The sequence below is a fragment of the Corvus kubaryi genome, unplaced genomic scaffold (assembly GCF_017639235.1).
Source record: "Corvus kubaryi isolate FWS band 111438036 unplaced genomic scaffold, C.kubaryi_AGA036_p1.0 78, whole genome shotgun sequence".
Lineage (NCBI taxonomy): Eukaryota > Metazoa > Chordata > Aves > Passeriformes > Corvidae > Corvus > Corvus kubaryi.
Window position 1 is genome coordinate 8,835,275 of NW_024582065.1, and position 27,103 is coordinate 8,862,377.

At 51.5% G+C, this 27,103-nt stretch overlaps 1 protein-coding gene across 1 annotated transcript in view; it reads left to right on the forward strand.

Moving 5' to 3' along the window:
• Positions 1-2: 2 nt before the first annotated feature.
• The window catches only part of LOC121676386 (carboxyl-terminal PDZ ligand of neuronal nitric oxide synthase protein-like), a gene marked incomplete at its 5' end in the record, with an annotated part of 29,769 nt that continues 2,668 nt past the window's right edge, over positions 3-27,103 (forward strand). Inside the window, 8 exons of the mRNA XM_042052794.1 lie at positions 3-80; positions 3,800-3,871; positions 21,546-21,638; positions 22,248-22,306; positions 23,736-23,844; positions 24,185-24,326; positions 24,743-24,903; positions 25,939-26,106. Of these exons, the coding sequence (XP_041908728.1) occupies positions 3-80; positions 3,800-3,871; positions 21,546-21,638; positions 22,248-22,306; positions 23,736-23,844; positions 24,185-24,326; positions 24,743-24,903; positions 25,939-26,106 (882 nt within the window). The remainder of the gene's footprint in view (positions 81-3,799; positions 3,872-21,545; positions 21,639-22,247; positions 22,307-23,735; positions 23,845-24,184; positions 24,327-24,742; positions 24,904-25,938; positions 26,107-27,103) is intronic.

Genomic DNA, 27,103 nt, shown 5'->3' on the forward strand with positions numbered 1-27,103 from the left:
TGGTGGACGATGGCTGCGACTCCCGCGTCCCGCTGCACAACGAGGAGGCCTTTCAGCACGGCATCCACTTCCAGGCCAAGGTGAGCCCCGGGCGCGCTCCCCTCCGCAGCCCCTGGGCCTGGGGGCGCAGCGGGTCCCCCCCGCCTGTCACAGCCCCGCGGCCCCCGCGCTCGGGGGGCCTTGGCAGCGAGCCCCCCGGAGGGTTCCCCCTCTTTGGCTGTTGCAGAGACGGGGCTGGAGGTCTCTGCGGCCTCGGGGTCCCCGCGGGCTGGGGTCCGGTGCTGTCCAGCAGCCGCCGGTGCGGCACCCACTGGCCGCGGGCCGATGGCCCCGTGACTCGAGGCCGGGCTCGCCGTGCCCCCCCCCCAGCCCTGCCACGGTTATTCTTGAGCTCTGGAAGTGCCCCTGGGCCACGCTGAGGGAGTCTAAAGAAAACAGCAATCAATTATGAAAGCCTTACATTTAATTAGCACAATCAAACAGGTTCTTGCTCTTTTCGTAGTATTTTTGCAGCTGTGTAATCCTTAGACGCTGCCTTGTGTGCTTCATTTTGGAACTGCTCTGGAATGACCCCTCTTGACAGCACCATGGATGCTGTCCCAGGTGCTCATCCCGGCCTGATCCAGTGCCTGTCCTGTCCCCCATCGGGCTGCCCTGTCCTGCCACGGCAGGGTGATACCTCCCTATTCCCCTGGAAACCAGAAGACTGCTATGTGCTGCTTAGATAATAGTGCCTTACTCCAGCTGACCCCTTCCCTGCATGAAAAGCTGGACAGACAAGGTCCGCAGCCTTCAGGCATCAGAAAGAAATACTGATATTGTCAGAAATTCCATATTGATCGTGAAGAACAGCCTGGCAGCACAGCAGCACTCTCAGAAAGTGACTCCATTGGAATTGGCATTCTGTAGACGGCATGGGGAATGGGTTTATAATTCAGCTGACAAGAAGAATTGCATTTTGCTGGAGCAACTCACAGGCTCCCTTCCCTTCTTTGCAGGTGGCCTAACACAGATTAGAAATGGAATTCACGCCTGCTGTCTCCTGAGCTGGAAAGAAGGGGCATATACATTCCAATAAAGCTTTGAAATATGGATTTTGTGCCTCTTGGTTTTCCTGCTGAAAGAGCTGTAAGATTTAAGCAGGATACAGGATGAATCTGAATAGACAGCTAATCATGTATTTTAAAAATCTATCTTCCTTAGGGAAGAAAACATTTAATCTGTGATTCCTCTATTTAAATTAACATTTGCTGTGCTGCAGACTGTGCTGAGGAGAAGAAAAATCCTTAATTTGATTTTTAAAAGAAGAGAAGCAACTGTACCTTTAACTGAGTGAAACTGGCTTTTCAGATTGGCAGCTCCAGGCATCCAAAGCTAGCAAGTGGATAACACACTGTTAGGATGTGTGGGTCTGGGATGGGGTTTGCATTACCTTAGTAAAATGCTTGCTCAGTTCTGCTTTACAGTCTATCTCTTCCAATTATGGTGCTCATTGTGGGCACATCAGTCAGCTGCGACGCTGACAATGACAAGGCTGCAGCTGGCTGCAGGTGTCTCGCACCAGGCAATCTTACTGACCACACTCACTCTCTAATCTCCACATTCCAAACTGCCTTTCTTCCCCTATAATCTTCAGGAGGTCAGTACTGGGAGCTGCTTTTTTGGGCAGAGCTTCATGTGCTGTTTCATGAGTTTCATGGCTCTGTGTGGGAGCACAGGTACCCAAACTCTGCAGCCAGACCAGAGCAGGGCGTTTGAAAGAATCTCCTCCAGCTCAGCAGTCCCAGCTGTCCTCTTGCCCCAATTAATTTATCATTAGGAGCATGGCCTGTTCCCCACTGCAGCTCTGCTGTCGGCAGACAAAAGGCCAGCCAGCTGCGGGGAGCTCATCTGGATTACCCGTGACTGTCCTGACGGCCACGGCGGAGCAGGGAAGGAGATCTGCACACCAAAGAGGCCACAGATCACAGCAATACAGCTCTGTCCTCCCCACCAGCCCAGAGGGAAGCCCTGGCTCTGCTGCTCCCCTCCCTGCTGCCCTCAAGCTCTCATGCTCTGAGCTTGGTTCTCCTGTGGTTTACCAAAGGCTATAGCTGAACTTAACTGCTCCTAAAAATGCCATTTTGCAAAGGCATTTACAGAAGCAGCAGCAAAGCCAGATGACCTTTCAGAGTGCTTGTGGTGTTTATTTCAAGGCAGGAGAAAGAGCAGTAAATACTGAGCCAGGAGAGCTCATCTCTGAAAGCCCTTTTAAATAGACATTTTACAAGATAAAACCCATTGCCATCTGCAAGTAGTACAGTGGAGAAACAAATCCAGAACTGCGTCAGTAACAGCAATACCTATGGGGCTGTTCTGGGGAATTACTTTGTCTCTGTTCATATGTATAATATCACCCTGAATGCTTGCAGGGGCCTCCTGATTAGCTGCTCCTTTTCTTCTGCACAAGGAAACAACTTCCAAAAAAACCAACAACTTGTAACCACACGCTAAAAGCCAGATACAGTTCATGAACCAAATGCTCCTGGAAGGGTCATTAAACTCTGTCCCCCACCACTAACAGCAGAGATGGGCTGTGTTACCCTGAGGGAGCTGATGGACCCCGCTGGGCCCCCACCAGCACCAAATCCAGGACCTGCCCTCAGCTGCCAGGGCCACTCCCAGCACACGCTGTCATCGGGCCCTCACCCTCTCACTCAGCTGTCATTCTCCCTGTCCTCACCAGCATGTCCTGGGCGTGCAGGTCTTCCCTCAAAGCTGAGCCACACCACTTTACACCATCAGCAGCCTTTGCTCCCCACGCAGTGTGACTGTCCAGGACGCCACATGTTTTCCTCATTCCCAAGGCTGAGCTGGCAGCTTTGTGCCTCCTCCACTCGGCAGCGCGGAGCACTCCTGTGCAGCCGTGCCACATGTGCCGTCACCGGTGCCACCGTGCAGCACCTGCTGCCTCCTGCCAGCAGGTGCACGAGCAGGTTCTGCCTTGGCACACAAGGAGAGAGTACAGGCAGCACAGGAGGGAGAAATGCCAGCAGCAGGAAGCTGCCTGCGGGTCTTCCATGATAACCTGTGGAGCATGGGCAGCGTACTGCCATTCTGTTCAGGAGAAGAGGCAACCAGCTCAAGGAGGCTGTTGCTATGGTAGAGGTGGAGGTGGTGGGAACCTGCCATCTGCCACATCTCAGACCCCAGTAAGAGACCCTGCTAGGACTGGTGCAGACACTTGGCCCCAAGCAGCATGGTTAGAACTGCAGCTCCCCTAGGCAGAGTTAAGAACAGGGTTGTAGGACACAGATTTGGGTGGGTTTACCAGAATTCTGCAGACAGCTGAGCTGGTCCAACCAAGCAGGCACAGCAGTATCCAGAGGGAGGATGGTCCAGACTGAAAACTTAAGCTAGAATCACAAGGCTTTTCCAGGAAAGGTGTTTGTTGCACATCCTGGCAGCTTTCCAGCTCTTATGTGCTTTTAGTTTTGAGCAGTTGTAGTAAGGAAGAACAAAGGATAGACGGTCCCATTTCCAGACACATGGGATCATGACTCGATTAGCAGCAGGCATTGCCCTGCAAAGCACTGTTAAAGGCACATCCAGAACCTGAATGAGGTCAGAGCCTCACACCCAACCTCAGAAATCACTGACTTGATAACGTTATCTACAACAGATATTCCTATCCTGTCTTGGGTCAAAGGAGTCTAACCAAGGGGGGACTAAATAAATGAGAAATGCCACCTGTTTTGAAGAAGGCCACACCATGAACTTGTGCATTACTGCACAGACATCTCACTGTTGTGTCTTTCAGTACATCGGGAGCTTGGATGTCCCCAGGCCCAACAGCCGCGTGGAGATTGTGGCAGCCATGAGAAGGATCCGGGTAAGTGCAGAAGAGCTGAGCCCCACACAGAGTTAAAGGTTACGCTTCCTGGAGTGACTTGATTGCAATCTACTGTTCTGCGTTCCCTCCAGCCCTTCCTATCTGGAGCTCAAATCTCAGCACAATCAGGTTTGCAACAAGCTTCTCCAGAAATTCCCAAGGCATCTTAGCATAAGCTCATCCTGTGCTCTTGGCAAAGGGACCAGTTATCAAAACTCAAATGTAACCCCCTCTTCTGTGCTGAGCAGCCATGGGGCTTCTCCTTGAAACTAAGAGATTTATTTAGCCTGTTGGGAATTTTGTGTGTGTGAAAAATAAGCTGTACACAATGTGCTCCACAAAAGCACTTGAGTTCATTGACAGTTCCAAATATATTGTGTTATATTTTGAAATATCAGTGCCCTGACAGATGTGATTGATGTCAATCCCATCTGACTAGACTTTGTGGATTCTGCTGCTCCTAGAATAATTTGCTGCTTTCCCCATCCTCCAATACAGTTTTACAGTTCGTGTTTCTCATCACCAAGCCTGCTCTTTTCCTGCTTTGCCCCTTTATTCTGCAGAGCAGCCTGTGAATGGTCCCCAGATTTAGCTGTGATTAGCAGGGTTGGGTGACTTACATCTGCTTCGTGTATAACCAGTTCAAGTGCATCTCCCCCAAAAGGCAGTGCAGCTGTTGTGTCTGGCTAAAGTTTTGCAGGGGTCTTAATTCTGAAGCTGTTCATATGTCTCACATCAGCTGAAGCAAGTTTGAGAATCTTCCATTTAAAGCTTTGAAGGGATTATCCTATTTTCCCCCCTTCCCCCACAGTGTTTAACCATCTAATTTTCCTTTAGAATAGTGCTTTTTAAACTTAGCCTGTAACTGGCTGGGGAGCTGATGTATTCATCTCCAGCCAAGCTTAGAAATGACATTCCCCTCCCTTTGCCTGCTCAGACTATTAGCACAGCTCTTGCTCAGAACACAGTGCAGCAGCAGTCTAAATTGCCTGGTTATTTATGGAACAGGTGAATATCTGTAGGAAGGAAAAGCAATAGGTGAGGACTACCAGGGCAGTTTAGGTGCTGGCATAATTATTGGCAATTTTTCCCCTGAATCAATATTTATCATCAGATTTGACACTGCACTTCTGCTGATCTATGACACCCTTGTAAGAAAAAGCAAACAGTATTTTATATCACTTAAAGTGTCACATTCTGTTTTCACACCTGCTATTGCCACAGTGGTACCTAGCTCAGAGCCTTGGCAGTGCAGTAGAATGCTTGAGTGCCACAAGAAACATGTAAAAAACCCATTCTGCATCCTGGGTGCCATCACTTAATATTGTCACACAAGATTTTTAAAGTAGGCATCCAGTAATCTATACTGGGTTTTTAATCTTGGAAGCCCGTTCCAAAAAGGGAGGGCTTCCCTTTTCATGTGCACATTGTACAGCAGGATCTTATTCAGACACTTCCTGGCTGCTGAGCGGAAGATGCTCCTCTATTGAAGATAGTTAATTGGCACTGATCCTTAATTAGAGCATAAAGAATGAACTGGGAGGTCTTTGAAGAGAATTCTAGTGCACAGAGTACCCAACCTAGGAACTGAGGGAAGATGGGGGTTATTTATGTAGCGTTCATTTGCATGCAGAGGCCTTGTCTGTACTAGAGTTTTTTCCCATGGACTCTCAGCAGCACCAGTTACAACTGGGAGGAAACAGTGGAAGAAGCTATTGGGGGAAATGAGTATTTTGCTCCTATGTTATTGTGACTGGTAGTGCCTGTTTGCACTGCAAGAGTGAGTAAGGTCCCACAGCCCTGCCAAGTGTTGGCAGGGGCATGTAGTGGTGAAGCTTTCATCCTTTGTGCATTCCAGTGTTCCACTGGAATTCTCCACTGGAGCAGAAGGGAAAAGTCACACAGTACAAGCCCCAGCACAGCATTCCCTGTGCTGCTCCCTGTGCCCTGCGACACGGGAGGAGCTGTGAGCCATCCAGGCGCTGATGGAGCCGGCCCACAGCACAGGAGGGCTCTTACTCACTGCTTCTGCGGCTCCATGAGCGGGCAGGGAGGAGGATGAGGAGTCACAGCTCTTTTTTCCAGGCTGGGTCAGAGCTGGTTACTCTAGTTACTCATCAGTAAATTGATACAAGCGCCAAAACTGCCTTGGAGGAAAAGCCTCCAGCTGCCGAGCACTCCAGGTGTCCTGAGAGGGTCATAAGGGAAGCAGCAACAGCAGGTGACAAGTCTGCTCCTTGGCACCTTGTGTGTTTTGTACTGGGCTCTTTTACCAGTTACACATGAATTATACCAGGGAACCCAGGATCAGCTCAGTGGGATTCTCCATGCATAAGCAGAGCAGTCTGCCTGCAGACTTCAGGACATTACTCCCAGAGAGCTGCAAATAACAAGTTTTAGCATTAGCCTGCTGAAATCGTGACCTGCTCTTTGGCAGTAGGTATTTGAGGTGCACTCTCTTAGTGAAGCTTAAATCCATATCCTGGGCTGAATGGATGCTTGTAGAATTGCTAGCAATACTCCATTAGTCACACATTAGATCCCATTTCATAACAGACTGGAAAGCCTTGTCTCATCATGTTCTATGCTTCCACTGGAGAGAATGCAAATGCAATAGGTAGAACAGGGAAGCTGCTGTTCTTAGCTTTCCATTATGCAGAGCTAGACAACTTTTAAGTTTGCTAATCCCTCCAGTGGATTATTAGCTGCCTACAGCTGCCATGTTGTTATTATATGATCAGAGTTCAAGCTAATCCTTCTACCTCTTGCCCTGGCAGGGGACATGATGAAATGAGTTTGCAGCTTGGATAAGTACACTGTACCCTGACAGGGCCTGCTTAGGAGAGTCCAATTCATCACACAGCTCCAAGCACCCTGGGCAGGTGTTCCCCCACCTCCCAGGGAGCAGCATCTGCTGCCTCCAGCTGCCCGAGGCCATCCAGGTCTGGGTGTCTGGCAGCTCCCGTGCTCCATCAGCGTTCTGGCGGAGCTGGCTTTCTGCTGGAGTGGATTCCTCTGCAAGTATTGGAGCCTTTTCAGCACTCCAGGGAGTTTATGTACAAGATCTTTCCTCCTGCACAATTCAAGTGCTATCTAATGTGAAGATGGGTTTTGTAAAACACAAAACACTTCCTTGAAGCTGCTGAGGTTGCTTGGAAAATCTTAGCCTGGGAGACCAGGGAATGGATGGTTTTAAGTGCAGGGTTAACATCACCACATGTCCTGCATGCATTCCCCAGAGCCAGCACTGACCAGAGGAGAAAGTCGGCTGTTCCCTTCCTAGAGCACCTCTACCCTCAGTCCAGCACTTTACAGCCAGCTGAGCAGGCCTAGTGACATGCTGCTATTTTGAGTGGTGAGTTCTACAAGGACACAGTAGGAGTAAGTGACAAAGCCTGTCATCCCCACAGACAGCCCACTGCCAGCAATTCCCCAAGACACTCTGTTTATCTACCTTTAAGGCACAGAATCAGTTTCCCTGGAATTTGCACTTAAGAATCTCTGAAGCCTACCAATTTCAGTTCTGTTTGGAAGGTTTAGCTTGGACCTAAGCAGGTATTGACACTCAGAAAGGAGCCAGATGTTGGATTATTTAATCATTCTGTAAGGGAACAGCCAAATGGTGCTGTGCCCATCCAAACACCAGGATGAGTAAACAGGAGGCAGGCATCCAGACTGGTGTGTCTTCTGTTACCTCCACATTTCTTGGGCTTAATTGAATTGAGAAGCCTTTTTCCCCAGAGGCCAGTGTGCCAGAGAAACAGAAACATTTATAAATCTCAGCACAAGATACATGAGAAGTGCCTGTGCTCCCCTTGGAATGAGAACTGGGTTCTCACTTCAGCCTCCCTCTTATCCTGATCATGCTTGCTGCATCCATCTTTGAGCAGAGCCTCAGCACGTTGCAATTTCTCCACATGGTATTTGAGTGAGGAAGTGCAATCCAGCCACACTGTACATCAGACTGACTGCCAAGTATCAACTGGTAGTGTTGAAGTGTGACATGACAGCAATTTAAATTAGGATGAGTAAGTTACAGTCCTACTGCACAAACTTGTGAAGCAGAGGCAGCAGGGACAGCTGCAGAGAACCTGCCTCTGCACTCCAGCAGCTCCCAGTCCCATAGCTGGGCTGGCTCACACAGCACCTTGCACTTAAAGCCCTGCCAGGCTGTAAATTCCAACGGTTCAGGAGCAAATATGGATGTGATTTATCTGCTCTTCCTACAGAAGGAGAGAGGAACCAGGTGGACAGTTGGCAGAGGGCAGAGTGACTGCCTTCAGCCCTCTCAGTTTAATTTATTACTCTGACAGGTTTCAGAGGTAGAGATGTCTCATAGGCTTGTCCGTGAGATTGTTCTAGAACACAGGTCCCTCGGTTTTCCCAGGCAGGCAGCTTTCTCACTACAGAAGTTCACCAAGAAAACTGCTGCATGGATTCCTCTGACATATTCTGCCTATAAACCCTTCCTGGGTTGTTGTGCTCAGAGCTATGTTTTTCTGTCAGCTTCATGTTAATCTGAGCTGGAGTTGTGATCAGAACTAAAAAAAAAAAAACAGAAGCTGAACTCCCAGCTCATGAGTTTCTTGGTTAGTCTGTGCAGCCTCTCCCTCTATAGTGAAGTTATTTGGTCAGCTGTAGCTGAGGTACAGGCTCAAACATGGAAGTGCAAACTGCTGAGCATTTGCCCTGGGGTACAGGCCTCTGTAGCTGCCCGGCAGGAGCTGTTGTTGTTGGATGGGAGTTTGTTCTGCTGCAGTTCCTGAAGGGTTTTCCCTTTCAGCCTCTTTGGAAGAGCATCCAAGTGCTCAGCTAATGATAGCCCTGGGCTGTGACAGACAACAGTCTAGTATCTTGAAATATTTCAGCAGCCTCAGACTGCCGGGGGGGGGGCGGACCTTTCTTTAGTTCTCAGAGCACCGTGCACCTTCCTTTCATTTACAGGAAAGTGCCAGAGAAACAGATGACAGTTCTGACAAGGTTAGAGTGTGAAACACAAGCATCTCTTCCTTCTTCTCCCCCACACTCAGAAGGCTATATATTCACCCCAGAGTATGCTCCAAGAGAGCATCTTTTTCTAGGATACCTTCCCTGCATCTCTGGAGAACCATGCAAGGGTTGTTTACCCTGCTAAGTGTTAGACACAGCCTCCAGGAGAGAGCCAAACCAATACACATAAGCATGCACAAACTTGCTCTGGCACCTTCTGCAGAATGTCTCGTGTCAGTTCTGTCTCTTCTCCAGAGTAGAGGTCTAAGAAAGGCTCCTGAGCTTCACACAGGCAGTATGCGATCAGCCCACAGGACTGCTCAGTTCCAGGTCCCAGAAACACCAGTTACTCTCAGGGTCCCCACCCATGAGACCAGGCATCTGAACCAGTTTAAGGTTTCTACCACACAAGATTAAGTTAATTGGGTTTACCTTTCCAGGCCCTGGCAAAACACAGCAAGTGTTTTCAGGATAGCAATTAAATGTTAATTGCAGCTAAGTTTAGCCCTAATGCCTCATTAGTTTGTTTTCCTCTGTTTGTTGCAGCTATAGCAGAGTCTCCTGCACAGGGATGGGGATCAGGCTGGGCTTCCCAGGAGGCAGGAGTCCCACCTTGTGCTCTGAGGGTCCTACCTGAGCCTTGCCAGAAAGCTCTTACCTCCTCCTACTCAGGGCAGGCAGCACTGAAACCACCACATTCAATGCACTGCTCTACTAAAAGCATTTTACTGTTCCACACTGCAGATGCCCCAGGTTTGGTTCCCACAGTCTGTTTCCTGGTCTTTAGGAAGGTAAAGGACCTGACAGGGATGCCACCTTACCTTAAGGGATGACAGACACATTACAGGTCTTACCTGTGTGCAGCACAGGATGCTGAAGGAGGTGAGCCCTCTGGCAGAAGGTCTGGCAAGAATCCATTTCTCCAGGCAAAACAAGTGGCTTCAGCTTGAGACTGCAGGAGCTGCAACGTCCCAGGCACTGCTCCTCACCCTACTCCCCTCCTGCCTCCAGGCAGGGCTTTCTGCCCTGCCACTGAGTTCTGTAGCCTCTCCCCCTTGCCAGTCTGCCCTGCAGCACCAATTAGCCAAAACACCAGGTGGGACTAGATCTCCCTGAGACCCCTTATCACGAAGGCCCGAGGAAGGGAAAGGCTGGGTTGGGAAGGGTGGGTCATGCAGGTGCAGCTCGTTTGGCCTCTCTCCACGTGTTCTCTGGTCCATGGTCACCTTAACAGGTGCTGGTGTGCTCCATGCACATGCTGCTGTCCTGACTTTACAAAACATATAATTCAAAATGTGGAAGCTGGCTTTCTAGACGGATTGAGTCTGCCATGCCTCAGACAAACCCAAGCTTGTTTTACCCGTTTTCTGCTGTTCATATTGTCTTAAAACAAAGGGAAGAAGCTCCTAATGAGCTGTTTCTGCAGTGCCATCATGCACAGTGTTTCCAGGCAGCATTGTGTGACTGTAGTGGAGAACTGACTATGCTCTGCTTGTATGTCTTGAGTGGGAGGAGAGGAAAAAACACCTCTGAGATTACAAAAGAATCCAACCTTCTGCTCAGTGCTTGCGGTGGGGTCTCACCGTGCCATAGAGCTGCCCCACTGACTTAGAAACTCCTGCAGGTTTCCACCCTGCTCATCTCCAACCCTAAATCACCTCTGCACTTCTTGCCACAGAAGAATTAGTTACCTTCTGTCACTTAACCTCTGAGCTGAAACGAGTGGGGACTGGTCAAGCTGTGAATACAGGCCACTGTGCCAGAAGGCAGCTTGGGGCTTTTTCAGTAGCCACATGCTTTGACCCAGTTTTTGAGGAGTGGCCGGTGACTAGAGATGCTTCAGTTCTTCCACCCCGTTCAGAGTGTGCAGTGCAGGATCGATAACAGATGGGTGGAGGGATCAGTCAGTGAAATGTGTCATCTCCAGGCAACAGCGACCTTCAGTGCCTTCCTCAGAGTGCTCGGAACTCCATGGCTTCTCCAGCGAGGGGGTGGAACCAGTCAGGCACATTAATTCTGTTTTGCATAAGAGCCATGGTAGATTGGAGTTTAGTTGAAGGCTAATAAAAGCAGCATTTTAATGGATAAAAGCTAAATTAAAATGTTAGTGCTAAATAGAACAAGACAGAGCTTTTTGTCTGATGCTGAATCTTGGCGATGAAGCAGGTACCTTTTAATTGTAAAATAAAGTGGCTTTAACAGTATTATCATTATATTACTGAAGCATTTAATTTCACTAGCTAAAATATCGCTGTATGAGATCTCTGCAACGCTTTTATCTAGTTTGAAATAAAGAGGCTTTTTCACCAATTATGTTACTGGTTGTAGAGTATTACAGAGATGAAATATAATGGCTTTCAAATTACATTCTGGTGAAGAACACTCAGCCACGACTGAAAGCTGTTTCTTTGTTGGTGCCTGAAAAAATGTAATTGAGAAGGTAACCAGAGTCTAGAGAGCACATTGGATTGGCTTGGTAACGAGGAGCTGCCTAAATCTGAGTGACAACTGCAGGGGCACAGAGCTGGGGCTGCCCATGGGGTGGAGCAGAGACCCGCCTTGTGCAGCTAATACAAGTGCAGGGGTGGATTTCTGCCAGAGCAGGGTGATGTGTTTCAGGAACAAAACAGAATAGCCTTTGCAGATATAAACACTTAAGTCTGTCCCATGGGTCTCTCTTCCTGCAGAGAAAAATCTAAAAAACAAAAAAATGAGCCTGTGCTTACAGTGTAACCTCATGCTTTGACTGAGCCTTTCTGGTTCTCAGGTTGAGTCTGTGCTGGACACAGGAGGAAGGCCAGACCCAGTGCACAACAGTGGGTGTCCCTGTAGATGTTGTCTTGATTTTGTCACATGCAAGGGCCCTTTGTACTTTATTGATCAGTGTTCTGAGGAGAGGGACCCTGAGGGACTGTGACCACAAAGCCAAATTCAGCCCAGTAAAATAAGATTTGGTAACAATAGCTTGGTTCTATGCTTACTTTCTTCAATCTGCTTTTGCTCTGTACTAAATGAGGCCTGAAGGCAAACAGAATCCATGTTACTTTACATAATGCTTTGACAAGCTACTTCATGTTTTGACCAAATAACAGTGTGAAAAATCCACAGCATAAAAGTCTTGAATGGGTCCCTGGAAGGAAGGATGCTTTGATGAGGGGGCAGGGATTTTTTGAAGGCATTACGGAATGGTTTTCTTTCTTTCCTGCAGCAGTGATTAGACATTCTTTAAATGTCCTTTCCCTGGACCAGATGGGTTATTTGGACTAATTGGCAGCCGCCTGACAGCTTTCAGGACACCTGAGTCACTTCCACTTCCTCCATCCTTCTGTCACTGCTGCTGCAGAGATCCTGCCTGGGTAGATCTGCTGGAGGGCAGGATGTGGCCCTGTGCACTGCAGGGAGCATCCCAGGTCAGGGCCCTGAATCGCCCTGTTCCCTGCACAGCCAGGTCCGATGTACCCCTGGAATCCCACCAAACCCTCTGAGCTTCAGGGTTTTCTTCCTAAAAATCAAATTCTTTTTGTCAGATGAAGAAGGGCAGAGGGACATGTTCAGGCCGGGTGCAGTGTGGCAGAGGATGAGGCAGTCACAGCTGCTGCAGGAGAGTGTAAGGCACACAGGTTCTCTTCAGGCCCAAATGCTGCCTGCTACCTGTGGAGTGTCCTTTACCTACTGCAGAGCCACACACGGCTCATGGAGCACTAAAGGTTCAGTGATCCCACACCATCATGGACCTGCTCGGTCCTGCTGTGGCCTGTGCTCCTGCTGTTAATCATTACAGGGCACAAACTTCCATCCCAGGCACATGTTCCTGTTTTCATGTTGTTGCCCCCCAGGGCAATGCTGGTCTCCTGCTTGTCTCGCTTCCTTGCATCCCAGCTGGTGGCAGGAGCCGTGAGCTGGGGCAGGGAACACGGTTTGGGGTTAATCACTGACCTGTGTGTGAGCAGTGCAGGATGCCTTGATGTCCACAGCTTCACACCTCTCTGCTGACACCACTGCAAGCCCAGGGACACAGGGAACAGCACTGGGGAGAGAGAGGGGCCTGTGATGTTCTGGTACAGTTTTGGTGACAAGACCTCAGTGATGATAAATACTGAGAGCATAAAACCCTCTTTTTCCATAATTTCCATATCTAGACCCAGGCTTTTCTCTCATCATGATTCACTAATGTCAGTAGCTCCCCTGAGGCTAATAGAGTCCTTGAACTGCTTAATATTCTGGAGTTTTGGAAATGACACAATTAGGCTTGAATTTTCTTTCTCTTACAGTAGCAGTCTTGTTTCCAAATTTGAGTGAAGTTTCATGGACAATTTGAGAAGAACCCAGAGACTTTCCTTTAAATTTAGGAACTGCAGTTTTATTAGCACTCAATAATTTCTAAGCAAAGCCCACTTGGAGAGAAGCAGCGTGTGAGCTGTGCTGTGCCTGGCTCTGCTCAGGGCTGCACTTAGGGCAGCCTGGCAGGAGAGGGGTGAGCTCCCTCCTGTCGTCACTTCTGCTGTATTCCAGGAATGCACATGCTACAAGAGCTCGCGGGCAGATTGCAAAAGACATTTGTGCCCCACGTGTTATTCAGGACAACCAAAGATAACCAAGATTCAGGATAACCGAGATTCTGATGTCAGTGGGAATTAGGAATTGTGTGCTTTAGAAAATCCCTCTTAACAGTTGCGTCTGAGCATTGGGCCTGGCTGCTGATTTTCCTAAGGAAGCAGGATCTTTCAGTACTGCACGCCAGGTCTTTACTAACAGACCTTACACATGCAGTCCCTGTGGTGACTGACCCCCTTCAAGCTCAATGGCCTGTTCCTGGCTGGAATTGCTGCACTGTTGCTGCTCACAGATGCAAACACATCCTTTCAGTGCAGCACCTGGAGGTCAACTGTAAGTCACTGGGTTTTCTGTAAGAAATGTTTTCTCAAGTGGAACTGCTGGAGATTGATAGCATTAACAGCTACATAGAAAAAGTCTCCTTGCCTGGCAGTAAAGCAGATTATTTCTGAGTGTCTCAAACCAGTACATCGCAAGGCTGTTTCATGGGAGTTGCTGGCACTGAGGTGCAGGAAGGTTCATCTGCACACCCAGGGCTTGAGCTAACAAAGAGCTCTTTGCCCCGAAGGAGAATGAAGATGGATTGCACCTAGCAAAGGAGTCCTGAAGCCTGGTCTGCACACAGCAGCACACTCAGCATCCCCCATTGTCATTCTGGTCTAGTTTGTAATCAAGTGCTGGTTCTGAATGCAAATGGAGATCAAGTCTTCGTTCTAGCTTGGATTCTGCTTGCTCGAAGATAAAGGTGCCAAGTCCAGCTTCCTGACTCTGCTGTGGATATGCAAAGGAAATGCTAATTTCCCTAGTAGGTAGCTAGGAGAAATGGCAAGACACAGAGCTGGAGGACAGCACCCGAGATGCATATGGGGTGTGATAGCAAGTCTGGAAGCCAGGAGATGTTCCCTCCCTGCAGCATTTACACAGAGCAGGTGTTAGTCATGCAGATGTAGCTTCTCCAGATTCTCAACAGAAACTAGGTTGCTCCTTCTCCTTTGGATAGGTGCTCACCCTGGAAGCTGAGCATTACTCTCCCCCACACCCTGAAGTCACCGAGGCTTTCAGGAGGAGGCTGCAGAGCAGCACGGTGCTGGAAGTGGAGAACCCCCAGCAGGTCACACCTGGCCCTATTGGGAACCAGGCCTGGGTTGACTTGGTTATCAGGCTGAACACGTGGGCACTTCTCTGCCTCTTTATCTGAACCTCCCCTTGCCTGCCCCAGGTCTCAGGAGCACCCACATTCCCTCTCCATCCCTGCACTCAGAGCGTGGCTCCCAGCCCGCTCTGGCTGCCTCTGCCTCCGGATTGCCATCCCCCTTCCCTTGGACTACCTGCACTAAAATAGCATCCTTACATAAACACAAAGTGTTACATTATTTAGAGGCCTAAAATCTCAGCACCTGCCTTTGTCAGAGCCTCGGCATGGCAGTGGGATTAGGTTTTCTCCCCATCTCTGTGCTGTGCCTGTGAGTCCCTGCCAGGACCCTCATTAAGCCCTGCCCCACACACTGCAGTGGTGGGCCTTGCCTGGCTCCCCTGGCCACAAACTGCTCGTGGGCTGAACAATGCTCTGCTCTCCTGAAGAGCAGCATCACAAACACACCTCTGAAAAGCCACAGAAGAACAAAATTGGCTTTATTCTCTCTCCAAACAAGCAATAAACACCAACTTGCAGAGACAGAGCAAAGCAGCGCTGTTAATCACCTCTGCCCCATCTCCCCCTCCTGCTTCTGATGACACCAGATCCTCTTTTCCATCTCTGCACAGCCTAGCCAAAATACCAGGAAGTGAGCCAGGAGCATCTCCCCTGCCGTGGCCTGTCAGGCTCATGGAGAGAGGTGAGTAGGGACTGAAAGTACAACAGGAACTTTGGAGCAGGCAGCAGAAATCCTCAGTTGCCTCCTGCTCCTGTCTGGACAAGCAGTATCTGGTGGCCTGGCCCTGCCAGCGAGGTGCTGGGTAGCTGTCACTTGGCAGGAACTGGCTGTAACCAGAACAACTGAGTGAATGAAGTAGAAAATGAATATCCTTGCTTTGTGAGTGAGAACCAGACGTAGAAAATACTCTCTTACCTTCCCACAGCCATGCAGGGGGTCTGGGGCTTTTTCATGGAGCTCTGAGCTTGCTGCAGACTCCTGGCTCCTGCTCTTCGGAGCTTTGTAGTGTGAACATTGATGGACAAGGTTCAAAGCAATCCAGTCTCCTAACTTGCCTCTTGTCCTACATACCAGACTGGAGGGCAACTAGGATATGAAACATGCACTAAACCAGGCCCTTCTCTGCAGGGCCTTGTGACACAGATGTTTGTAGGGAAATATGGAATTACTTGAAGATATCGCAGTGTATAATTGCAGTTTCACTTCTCAGGGTTATTTCAGGTGAATCTGACCTGCTTCTAATGAAATTAGCACTTTTTATCTGCAGTAACCTAGCAGCTTTTTCAGGTAGGGACATTTTCATGCTCCTGTGCACTCAGTGCCTGGTACATGGACTCCATTGGGGTGGGGTCCCGAGACACTACTTCATTACTGACGCTAATTAATCATCCAAGGCACTGTGGGTGGAAAAGGTAATTTGTTTTCTCCTGCAAAGTGAATAGAGGTAGGGAGGAAAATAAAACCCAGCTTCCCTGTGAGCTGGGCTTGGCCTGCCCTGGCAAGACAAGGACTGAAGGGCCGTGTGTGGGAAAGCTCCCTATTAAACCTGGGGACAGCAGGGAGCTCCTGGAAGTGACAGACACACAATGGTGCTTTTGTCAGAGAGGCACCAAAGGCCAGATGATGTCACCTTGTGCTGCGCTGTGAGGCTGCTTGTGCCTCTCAGGATGGAGCTCAGCAGTATTGCACTGTCTCTTCCACAGGGAGGAGGCAATGAAAAGGCTGCTTTTGTCCCACCCCTTTTTAAAAGCAGTCGAAGAAGCTTTGTTCTCAGACAGTCTGTGGGTTTTCAGAGGTGGAAAAGACTAATTAAAGAGACACTGCTAGCCCTGGGCTCCCCACCAGCTCCCATCACCTGCAGGAGCCCTACTCACCCCCATGGGTGTGACTCTGACCGCTTTTTCCTCCACATCCTTTGGACTGGCGCAGAGAAGTATCTGAACTCCAGCCACCTTTAGGTGGGAAGATCGAGTTATCCTTAAGGGCTGTCTGAGGCTTCAGCAGTCTGGGACCTCCCAAGGATATAAGATCTGTTGAAAATGAGGAGAAGGGGGATGAAGAGGAAGGCCTGTGTTACCATGTCCATCAGAATGCTTTGAAGCAGGATTCCTCAGATGTCAATGGAGACCTGGACAAAATGCAGCTCTTTCCTTTCCTCCCCTTACCTGATCAGCCTCCAGCTGCTACAGCCAGGGCAGCATCCTCACAGCCCCTGCCCCAGGTCAGCCAGCACTGCTGGCCACCCAGGCATCCTTTGGGATGGACTGGGGCCACATTTCTTTGCTGCCCTTCCAGGGACTCCCAGAAACCCAGCAGGGCCATGATAGCTCCTCAGCACCTTCATCTCAGCGTGTGGGGAGCGGTCTGCGGCATCTACAGAGGGTTTGTTGGATGGTGGAAGGAGCTCATTTAAATGAGAAAAAAAGACTTTGAGTATGTTGCCAGCATTCTCCTTGCCTATTGTACTCCCTCTTCGGTTTCTGCTTTCCAGTGAACAGTTTTATGTCTCCAAGGATCATAAATTCTCTTTTTTCCACTGGGCAGGAGGTGCGCTCCTGGTCTCCACTGCTTCCTGCGTCGCTTTTGTGTCCGTGTTGCCGAGCTACTGCAGCACAGCCCCAGACTATGCCTGGCCGCATTCACACCGGCCACGGCCCCAGGAGCGTGTGCTGCCGGCGGGCACGGGGGTTCACAGGATTCAGACAGGCACATGCTTCCCAAGGGGGACAAAGGGGAGGCCATAACCCAGCGGTTTCCAGACGGAGCCACAGGGAGGGCTGTGCTGACCGCGGCCAGCAGTGACCTCGGGAGGGTGGGATGTGGTGCTGAAGGGGGGGTCGGAGGCTGGACAGCAGCCTGTGGTCCAGAGGCTGTGGGAACTGATGCTGCTGGTTTGACAGCTCCAGGGCAGCACGCAGCACTCGGCTAAGCCCCACTGGCTGGGAGAAGAACTCCGGAGTTTTCTGTAGCATCAATTCCAAGGGCAGCACTCCAAGCATGGGTAGTTCAAACAGCAGCTGAGATAACACCCTGTCCTCACCCCATGTGGGTCAGTTGGTTTGAAATTAATTACATTCCTGAGCTGGAAATACTTGGATTCATCATGGCTTTAATTCCTAAAATGGGACTTGTATAGGACAGGAGGCTGCACAGGGAAGGGAAGGGAAGGGAAGGAAAGGGAAGGGAAGGGAAGGGAAGGGAAGGGAAGGGAAGGGGAGGGAAGGATGCTTCCCATCCCGCTGGGATGCAGCCATGTGTCAGGGGAGCAGGGACTGGGGGTCCGGCTGGGGTGGCGCTGCCCAGAGCCGGTCAGTCGGGGGGCAAAGCCCAGCCCATTCCCACCTCCTCATTGCCATGCTCCCTGTGTCCACCGGCGGGCGAGGCTGAGGAAGGGGCTGGGACGGGTTATTGTTGGGGGTTGTTTATGGACACATAGATCCTGCAGCCTGCCAGGCCGGGATGGGGCGAGGGGAGGCCAGGGCAGGACAGCAGACTGAGGGCTGGCTGGAGAATTTACGGCCGCAGGAAGGAGTCATCAGTTTCCAAGCCTGTGGCATCTCCCTATGGGCATGCAAACAAGTACATACCCAGCTGTGACTGGGGGCACTGACACACTCCTGTTTCAAAAACCTGCAGAGCCTCTGCTTTAATTTTCCTTAATACAACTTAAAACACCATTTGAACCATGGCCAGGAGCATGTTCCGGCCTTGCTGCTCCTTGTTAATGAAGAAGATGCATTTTTTGGAAGCAGAGATTGCCTCCAAGACCTGCAAAATCTCTATTTTATGACAGTTCTCATTTGCATAATGAAGGCCCTGATACCTTCGGTAATTAATCACATTAAGAATTGCTTCCTTGAATAACTCTATTCATGCAGGTTGTTCCTAGTGCTGGAAACTGCACATGATTTCCAATGTGCATTAGCCCAAGTTTCATCAGCAGATGGAAGCTGGTAACTGCATGTGTAATTTATATCTGCTTGGGTGGAATTATCCAATGAAATATGCATCACACGGCGCCATTAACATTTCTAGTCATATAGTCTTTAGCTCGTGGGTAAGTTAATATTACATGCCAGCAGTGTGTGGGACCATAGGAAAGGCAAAGACTTGAACACAGGGATTTAAGAGCAGAAGTGGAAAGTATTCCAGGTCAAACACAGCAGATACAGAATTAATGATGCTGCTAAAATAAATGAGATTAATAACCCTTTTCTGACCTGCATTTTTTTATGAAATGTCCCATCTTGTCTCTGTAGTTAACAGGCTGCTGAATCGCCACTTGTAGGGACAACTCCAGATCCTTTAGCATCCAGAGAGCTTTTCCCCATAGGACAGCACAAACAACAGGAGAATAACGATTGAATCGTGGAAGGCAGCAGAGAGAAATGTTGCTGTGTGGGTTTGGATTTGTCAGTAAACTTGACAAATCTGGGGAAAAAAATCCCATCAATTCAATAGTAAGAAGAAAATCAGTGACTAGACTGTGCTGTGACAGCAGTGACAGCTCAGCCTGGAGCCTCGTGCCGGGATGGAGGTTGGCTTATGCATGGACATTTCTACAGGAGAAAGTCAGCTGTCTCAGAGTGCCTTTTTCCATGTGCTTTCCTGTCCTTACGTAAATCATGGTTCATTAAAATACTGATTCCTGCTTGATAGGAAGCAATTAAATGACTGAAGCTGTGTTTCATCTGCCTCTTCTGTGGAGAGATGGAGAGAAAGTCCAAGCCAAGCTGGTGCGATGTGAGTGTGCAGCTCTGCCCAGCCCTGCTCTTGGGGCACGGTGCTCTCACCCATCTGATGTTCCTGCTTCCTGTGCTGGGACATCGTACAGCTTCTGCTGCTTGAGGGGTTTCACCCTTTAGAAAAGATTTGAGGCACTAATGAGTTTTAACTGTTTTCAGGCCAAGCTGGCTCAGGCCACGGCCTGCCCCTAGGCACCTCCACTGTGGGGAGCGTGCCTTGGCTACGTGCTCCAACAAGGATGCAGCAGGGGCCACGGGCTCCGTGGAGAGAGAAGGTCCAACAAACCCCTTCCTCACTGAGGCCACTGTGGCCACATCCAGCTCACGGTGCTGCACAGCTCTGCCTGGAGCTGAAGCCCTGTGCATGTCCTGGAGCCAAGCTGGGGTGGTGCTGTGTGGGAGTTGGCTGGAGTTCCCCGGGTTTAGAGTCTTGTCATCACTCCTGGCAGCACCCACAGATTTGCTGCTGCTGCTCCCAATTGTTTCTTTCTGTCCAAGAGAGAAAGAAAAAGCATCTCTGCAAAATCCAGGCTTGGACTTCGCTTAAAGTCTTTGAGTAAAGAGCCTTGTTTGAATGTAATTGCACCCCTGTTGCTACAATGGGAAAATACACTGTATTGCTCTTTCTTGGAAAGCTCAGCTAGTATTTTCCCAGCCATTTGTGTATAAAGAAAGATAAACAGCTCTTTAGCGGGCAGAACAGTCTATCCCGGGTTTATTGACATTCATGGAGCAGACAAGGACAAACAGTTTGGTGAGCGCAGGGGAGGGGGAGCAGCTGGGCTGGGGGAGCTGGGCATGAGGGGTGGAGGGTGGAGAAGCCCTCTCAGGTGCTGAGCTTGGCGAGTCCATCTGCCCAGCCCCAGACCCGCAGGCGCTGCTGCATCCCCGTGGGCCCCCCGGCACCCTGCAGGATGCACTCACCACCTCACCCTTCCTCTCACTCCTCCCCATAAATAAAAAAACATGTATAGCAAATTTAGTTCCAGCTTCACACGCAATAGCGCTATAGATAGATTTTTAAAGAGCTTGTCTGAAAGTAATAATTCATGGGGAGATCAAAAGGCTGTGGTTTAATCCGGGGTCTGTCTGATACCATAAACCTTGCAGAGTGCTAAGAATTCAATGAGCAGCATCAAAAGCCTGATAAACATGAAAGCCATCCAATTTTCTGTCTGTAAGGCTGGCGTGGCTTACAATTGGTGCTGAGGGGCTGGGAAGATGTGGATCTTCTCCGCAGAGCTTGGGTGACAGAGCCACACACAGTCCTCCAACTTCAGCATCCCAAAAGAGGTGCCTGGGCTCGCTTTGCATCTCAAGTGCTCCCTGCACCTCCCCAACTGTATAAAGAAATCAGAGTTCTAATTAGATATCTAATTACATGGCCTAGGTAGATTTCTGGCTGCTTGGCATTGCCTTTTCCTCCACATCCACAAATCAGAGTCTGCATTGATTCACCAAAGCAACATGACAAAGAGGTGGATTTCAGACAGGGACTGCAAAAAATATGGAGTATCAAAATGCTGTATTTGGAAGCTGAAAATGGTGCTTAAAATGGGGGCAGGAAGGATGAGTGCTGTAAACAAAGGTCTCCAGAGTAGAAGGGTTCTGCCATGCTTCTGTCAGCTAAAGCAACATTTAAAAGCCAGTGTTTAATTTTTAACACAAATGGAGGTGAGTACAGGCAGCAGACAACTGCAGGGTTTTTCTTCAGAGATCCTGATCCCACAGAGGTTAATGTGATTATGCAAATGACTGAGGTATAATTACGTTACTGCCGCCCATCTGGCCCTCACTGGAGCTCCTGAGTGATTTTATATTCCCCATGCACTGCAGTGCTGACACACAAGGGCACCAGAGATGTCCCTGCTTGGTGTTTGCTGCAGGTGCCACCTCCCCATCAGATCTCTGGAGCAGAGTCCTGCTGGACCAGCCATGGCCAATGCATTGGGAAAGCTCTTCCCAGATCCAAATTAACAGTCTGGATGCAATCCAGAGGATTGAGCTCCACTTGTCCTCTCCCAAGGGATGCTCCTGACAAAGCCAGGATCCTGCCTGGCATCCCAGCTAGTGATGGTGCAGCAAGTCCTTCCCAATATGGTTTTCCTCAGCACAATAAAACAAATTCCCACCTCCCTCAGCAGTCGGGATTTTCATGTCAGACACTGACTACCACATACTGTCCCAGGTACCCCCAGTACTCTCTTAAACTTGGGTTTTTCTTCCCACCAGTATGAATTCAAAGCCAAGAACATTAAGAAGAAGAAGGTGAGCATCATCGTGTCCGTGGATGGGGTGAAGGTGATCCTGCGCAAGAAGCAGAAGGTGAGGCTGCTCCAGCCCAGGGTGCTGCTGCTGCTGCTTAGGACAGTCACACTTCTAACCAAAACTGGCCTTTTTTTTAAAAAACACCCAGAATTTTCACAAGAAAACACTCCATTTGTTTCCACCCAAATAATAACAAAACCTTGCTGGAAAGAGAGTGGGAATATTACGCTGCGGGAAGAGGATTTTTTTTTTCTATCAAAAAAATATCTCTCTCAGGAGATACTGGTTCTTTTTCTTCCTAATACCAGAAAGCTTTTTTTCCATGAGCACCCCTCAGCTCTTTGCCCTGCTGTCCTTTCCACTGAGTCACTGAATCCAGATCTAAGCCCCAACTCCAAGCCTTCTCCAAAACGTGTAACTCTTCTGCATATTTGATGTTATAAATTAATCTTAGAGACCATTTTCAGCCCTGAAGGCTGTGATCAGATATGATAAACGATCCAAAAAAATCTATTTTTATCTGAGATACTGTTGAAACAGCCATGGCTCATCTAATCACACTGCAGCTTGGATTGTGGCTTGGGACTAAAGCACTGTTCTCTGTTTCCTACCCTTCAGTTTGGCAGAGTTTCACCTGATTTACTGTAATTTTGTCTCTGCTTACAGAGAAAGGAGTGGACCTGGGACGAGAGTAAGATGGTGGTGATGCACGATCCCGTGTACAGGTACATGGCAGGGATTCAACCAGTGAGGGCCAGTCAGCCCTGGGCGATCCGTGCCCTTCCTCCCACCTGCTGAGACACCTCCACCAGGGCTTTCCAAAGGACCATCTAAAATTAACAAGGGCACAAAGTTACTGCTGATGGAGAATCCTTTTCATACATTTTTGAGAGCGAGATGGAGTGATCTCGCTTTGAAGCTGGTTCTGCTTTGAACAGGGTTAGACTGGGTGACCCTGGAGATGCTTCAACCTGGATTACTCTCTGATTCTGCCTCTGAAGACAGGCTTCCCACGGTTTTCCTTCAGAGCATGGCTTTCCCTGTGCTTCTGAAGCAGGGCCTTACTCTGAGGTCTAAGTGCTCACAGGGAATTAACCCTTACAGATGTGGCAAGAAAGCACTGACTTTCCATAGCACCTTCCATGGGATACTGAGGTATTCCAGACACCACAAGCCCCACCCAGAGGTTTACACTGAGTGTAAATCTGGTGCCTCAGGAGCCCCTGGGGATGGGAGGCAACCCCATCGATGGGGCATGGCCTGAGGATGGGTTAAGAGCACGGGGTGCTCCAGGCTGTTAGATCTGCAAAGTGAATAATTGTACCATGAGCACAGAGCCCACAGCCCTGAGAACGGGGATCCCCAACACTGGTTTTTGGGCTCAGAGCCCTTAGCGAGAAGATAAGGGACAGAGGATATGCTGATGCATTATCTGAGCCCACTTCTCACCTCTGGCTTTCTTTAACGATTACTACAAGATGTGGTACTTTGGCAATAACTGCTCTAATTGCAAGTTCAACACCCAAAAAATTCCAGTGACAGGAAAGAGCAGAAGAAAAAAACATTTCAAGAATGCCTTTGGTTTCTTCTCTATTCAAAGCTAAACTCACTTGTCACATTTTCACCCAATTAAATCAAACACATATGAAAATCTTCAAAATGGTTTTGCAGCACGAGGAGGAGAATTAGCCTGAGCAGGAGAGAGAGGAATCTTCCGAGTGCACTCAGCATCCCTGGGAGAGGCTTTTGTGCTGTGCCACCTGCCCACTGCCGAGGAGGGACCCTCTGGGTCCCCGGGCTGGCTGCCCCAAGAGGCAGGACAGTCACAACCCTGCAGGCGGTTCTGCCACGCTGCAGCCTGGGCAGGGGTTAATTGCTGGCGCTAAAAATAGCCACTCGCTTTCCAAGACTATAGATTTTTTCGCTTTCCCACGGCGTCTTTAAAAAGCTTTTGCCTACTTCAGAAAGCAGAAGGTTTTCCATCAAGCCTGAAACGCTCTCTAAATCCATCGCCTCCTGCCTCGAAAATTGCAGGAGGGGCCATGCACCAGCACTGCCTCGTTCCTCCAGTCCTGGGGACACACAGGAGCAGAGGTGGTCTGGAGGGCAGAGACTCCCCGGGTGTTTAATTCCCTTTGTCTCTCTCCCACCTAGAATTTTCTACGTCTCTCATGACTCGCAAGACCTGAAAATATTTAGTTACATCGCAAGGGACGGCGCAAACAACTCCTTCAGGTGCAACGTCTTCAAATCCAAGAAGAAGGTAGGATGCTCCTGGGCATACACCCGCATAGCTTCTGGGGCAGAGGGTGCAGATCCCTGGGGGGTGACTGAGGCAGCGGCGGTGCTGGGTGTCCCCAAAACAACGTGCCTGGTGCTTGTCCCCTCCCGCCCAGCCTGGGCAGCGGTGCATTCCACACAGGGATAGGAGCACCCAGATCCAGAGCGGAGAACCGGGGGGGCACTGCTGGAGCAGCCAGCACAGGATGAGACGCAGCAGCCCGGGGTGGGAGGCAGGGCAGGCTGCGGTTCCCCCGTGGGCGGTGGGGCGGCGGTGGGAGCGGCGCTGGCACCGCGGCTGAGCAGCGCGGGTTGCTCCGCAGAGCCAGGCCATGCGCGTGGTGCGCACGGTGGGACAGGCCTTCGAGGTGTGCCACAAGCTGAGCCTGCAGCACGCCCTGCAGAACGCCGACGGGCAGGCCGACGGCGCCAGCGACAAATCGGCCGAGGAGCAGCCGCTGGAAGGTGACTCGAGGTCCCGAGGGCGTGAGCACAGCCCTCCCTGAGGCAGTGGTGCGGGGATGCTTTGGGGTGGGGACACTCGAGGTGGCACGGTCCTTCATGGGCCAGCTGTGGTGACAGTGAGAGGTTTGGGCCCCTTCGGATGGGGAGCATGCGGAGTCTGCCCTGCCTGCCCACTCCTACTGAGCACTGGGGAGGGGGAGGCTGAGCCCCCTCATCCAGCAAGCTGAGGGTCTGCAGCCTCTTGGCCAACCCATTCCCTCCCTCCTGCCCCTTCACAGCACGCTGAGACTTGGAGTAAGTCCTGGCCATTGTCCCTGAGCTTCCCCCAGCTCCCAGCCCTGCGTGGGGCCCTGGCTCTTCCTGCAATCCTGCACAGGGAAGGGAGGCTCAGATTCATGTGTCCGTCTTGTTTGAAGTTCACCAGATAAAGGGCTCCAAGATCACGGATGTGGATGAGGTTGGCATCGATACTGGTGGCATCTGTGTGTCTGAGAGGGGACCCAGAGAGCTGCCAGGTGCCAGAGGGGACCTCGGCATGCTGAAACCTGGGCAAGCCTCAAAGGAAAAGAATGGCCAGGTAATGGGGGGTGGGCTGGAGGACGGTTCATGTGCTCTGCTGCTGCTGAGGGCCCTCTGCTCAGGGTCACTATCATGGCTTGATTTGGAGGTGCTTTCATGGAGACCCCATTGCAGCCCTCCCTCCTGGCTCCCTGCTCAGGACAGGCTGTTCAGTTCCCAGTTTACCTGCAGCAAGGCCGTGTCCAGTGCTGGGTGGGGGTTGAGGCGAGAGGCAGGGGTGGGGGCTGCGGCGCATGGCTGAGCAGGCTTCAAACACCACCTGGGGTGGATTTCCATGCCCTCAGTGCTGCTCTGCAGTGGTTGCTTGTTTGACTGCCCTGGCAGTGATCCCTGACTCCCCTCATACTCCAGGCCCAGGGAGCAACTTCCCGAGGAGGCCCAGCCCTGGCAGCGCGGGCACCCGGGGCACATCCAACTCGAGCAGCAGTTTCACCTTAATGAATGGGTGCTCCACAGAGCTCTGGGAGCACTTCCCGGAGGCCTGAATGGCATCGCTTCAGCTCACACAACAGTAACGCTCGCAGGGCCTGGCTGGAAACAGCTGTAGTGACACGAACTCCATGGGATTTGTTTGCGTGCCAGGGAAGGCCGGGTTTTCCTTCGCATTCCTTCTGCCACTGCCCAAGCAGGGGAGGGCAGGGGCAGGAAGGGCAGTGGCCACAGGCACTGGCAAATGCTCCAGGCAGCAGGATACCGCCCAGCCTGGGCAGCCACAGCATGGGAAGGTGGTAGAGCGTTTGGGTCACTCCCTGCTGTCTCCTCCCTGGGAGACCTGGGGACCTGCCCTCCCCAGACACAGCCAAGGCAGCCCTGCCAGCTCTCTGGGAGGAGTCTCTCTCAAACACTCTGTCCTGGGGATCCCACAGATGTGCAGATCTGACGCCGAGCCCAGGGGCTGCCCCTCAGCATCCCCCTCAGTGCCTGGAGTGCAGGGGCTTCTCTGCTGCTCTGGGGTCAGTGCCGTGGGGAACCACGATCCAAATCCCACCCTGAGCCGGTCAATCCGCTCACCTGCCCATTTCTTTGTGCCCAGGATGCCGAAAACTGCTCCCTCCACCTGGCCAGCTCCCAGCAGCTGCTCAGCCCGAGCAGCCCCTGCTCCTCGGCCTCCATCACCCCGCTGGCCTCCCAGCACTGCCTCCAGCTGCTCCAGCAGCAGCTCCTCCAGCAGCAGCAGCAGACGCAGGTGGCTGTGGCCCAGGTACACGTCCTGCCCTCCCCTCAGGCGGCACCAGCCCTTCTCCTCTCCCTGCTCCAGCGTCCAGCCGGGCTAGGCCGACAGCGGGGCAGGTGGGAGCGGGCCGGGGCCCTCGCAGCGCTGCTGGCAGCGTTCCCGATCGCACAGCTCACGGCAGAGCTCGCAGCATCGCTTGCAGCCTAGCTCGCAGCATTGCTTTTAGCGCCACGTGCAGCATCGCTTGCGGCACAGCTGAGCTCCCCCAGACACGGAGCTGGCTGCACACACAGCCCCAGGCTGCTCTAGGAGTGTTGCAGGGTCCGGTAGAGCCCCCAGCTCACCTTTCACCCCGTCTCATCCCGTTTTTGGAAACCATCCCGCCCCCAATCCAGCATCAGAGCGGGGAGCCCGGTGCCCCCGGCTGGGCACCTCCCCATGGCGTTTCTCGTTACCGAGGGGCCAGCAGGACACCCCGCACACCCCCGGGCTGCCGCCGCATCCCCGCCCGCGGCTGGACCGGCTCGGGGGGGCCACTGGGGGGTGGCGCGGCGGGGACGGCAGGGGGCGCTGTGGCGCCGCCGGTACCGGGCGCTCCCGGGGATGCTCCTCCCGTCCCGCACCGTCCCCTCCGCACCGTCCCCTCCGCATCGCCCCGTCCCGCACCGTCCCCTCCGCATCGCCCCGTCCCGCATCATCCCCTCCGCACCGTCCCCTCCGCATCATCCCCTCCGCATCGCCCCGTCCCGCATCATCCCCTCCGCATCGTTCCCTCCGCATCATCCCCTCCGCATCGCCCCGTCCCGCATCGTTCCCTCCGCACCGTCCCCTCCGCATCGTCCCCTCCGCACCGTCCCCTCCGCACCGTCCCGTATCGTCCCCTCCGCATCGTCCCGTCCCACATTGTCCCCTCCGCACCATCCCCTCCACACCGTCCCCTCCGCATCATCCCCTCCGCATCGTCCCGTCCCACATCATCCCCTCCGCATCGCCCCGTCCCGCATCATCCCCTCCGCACCGTCCC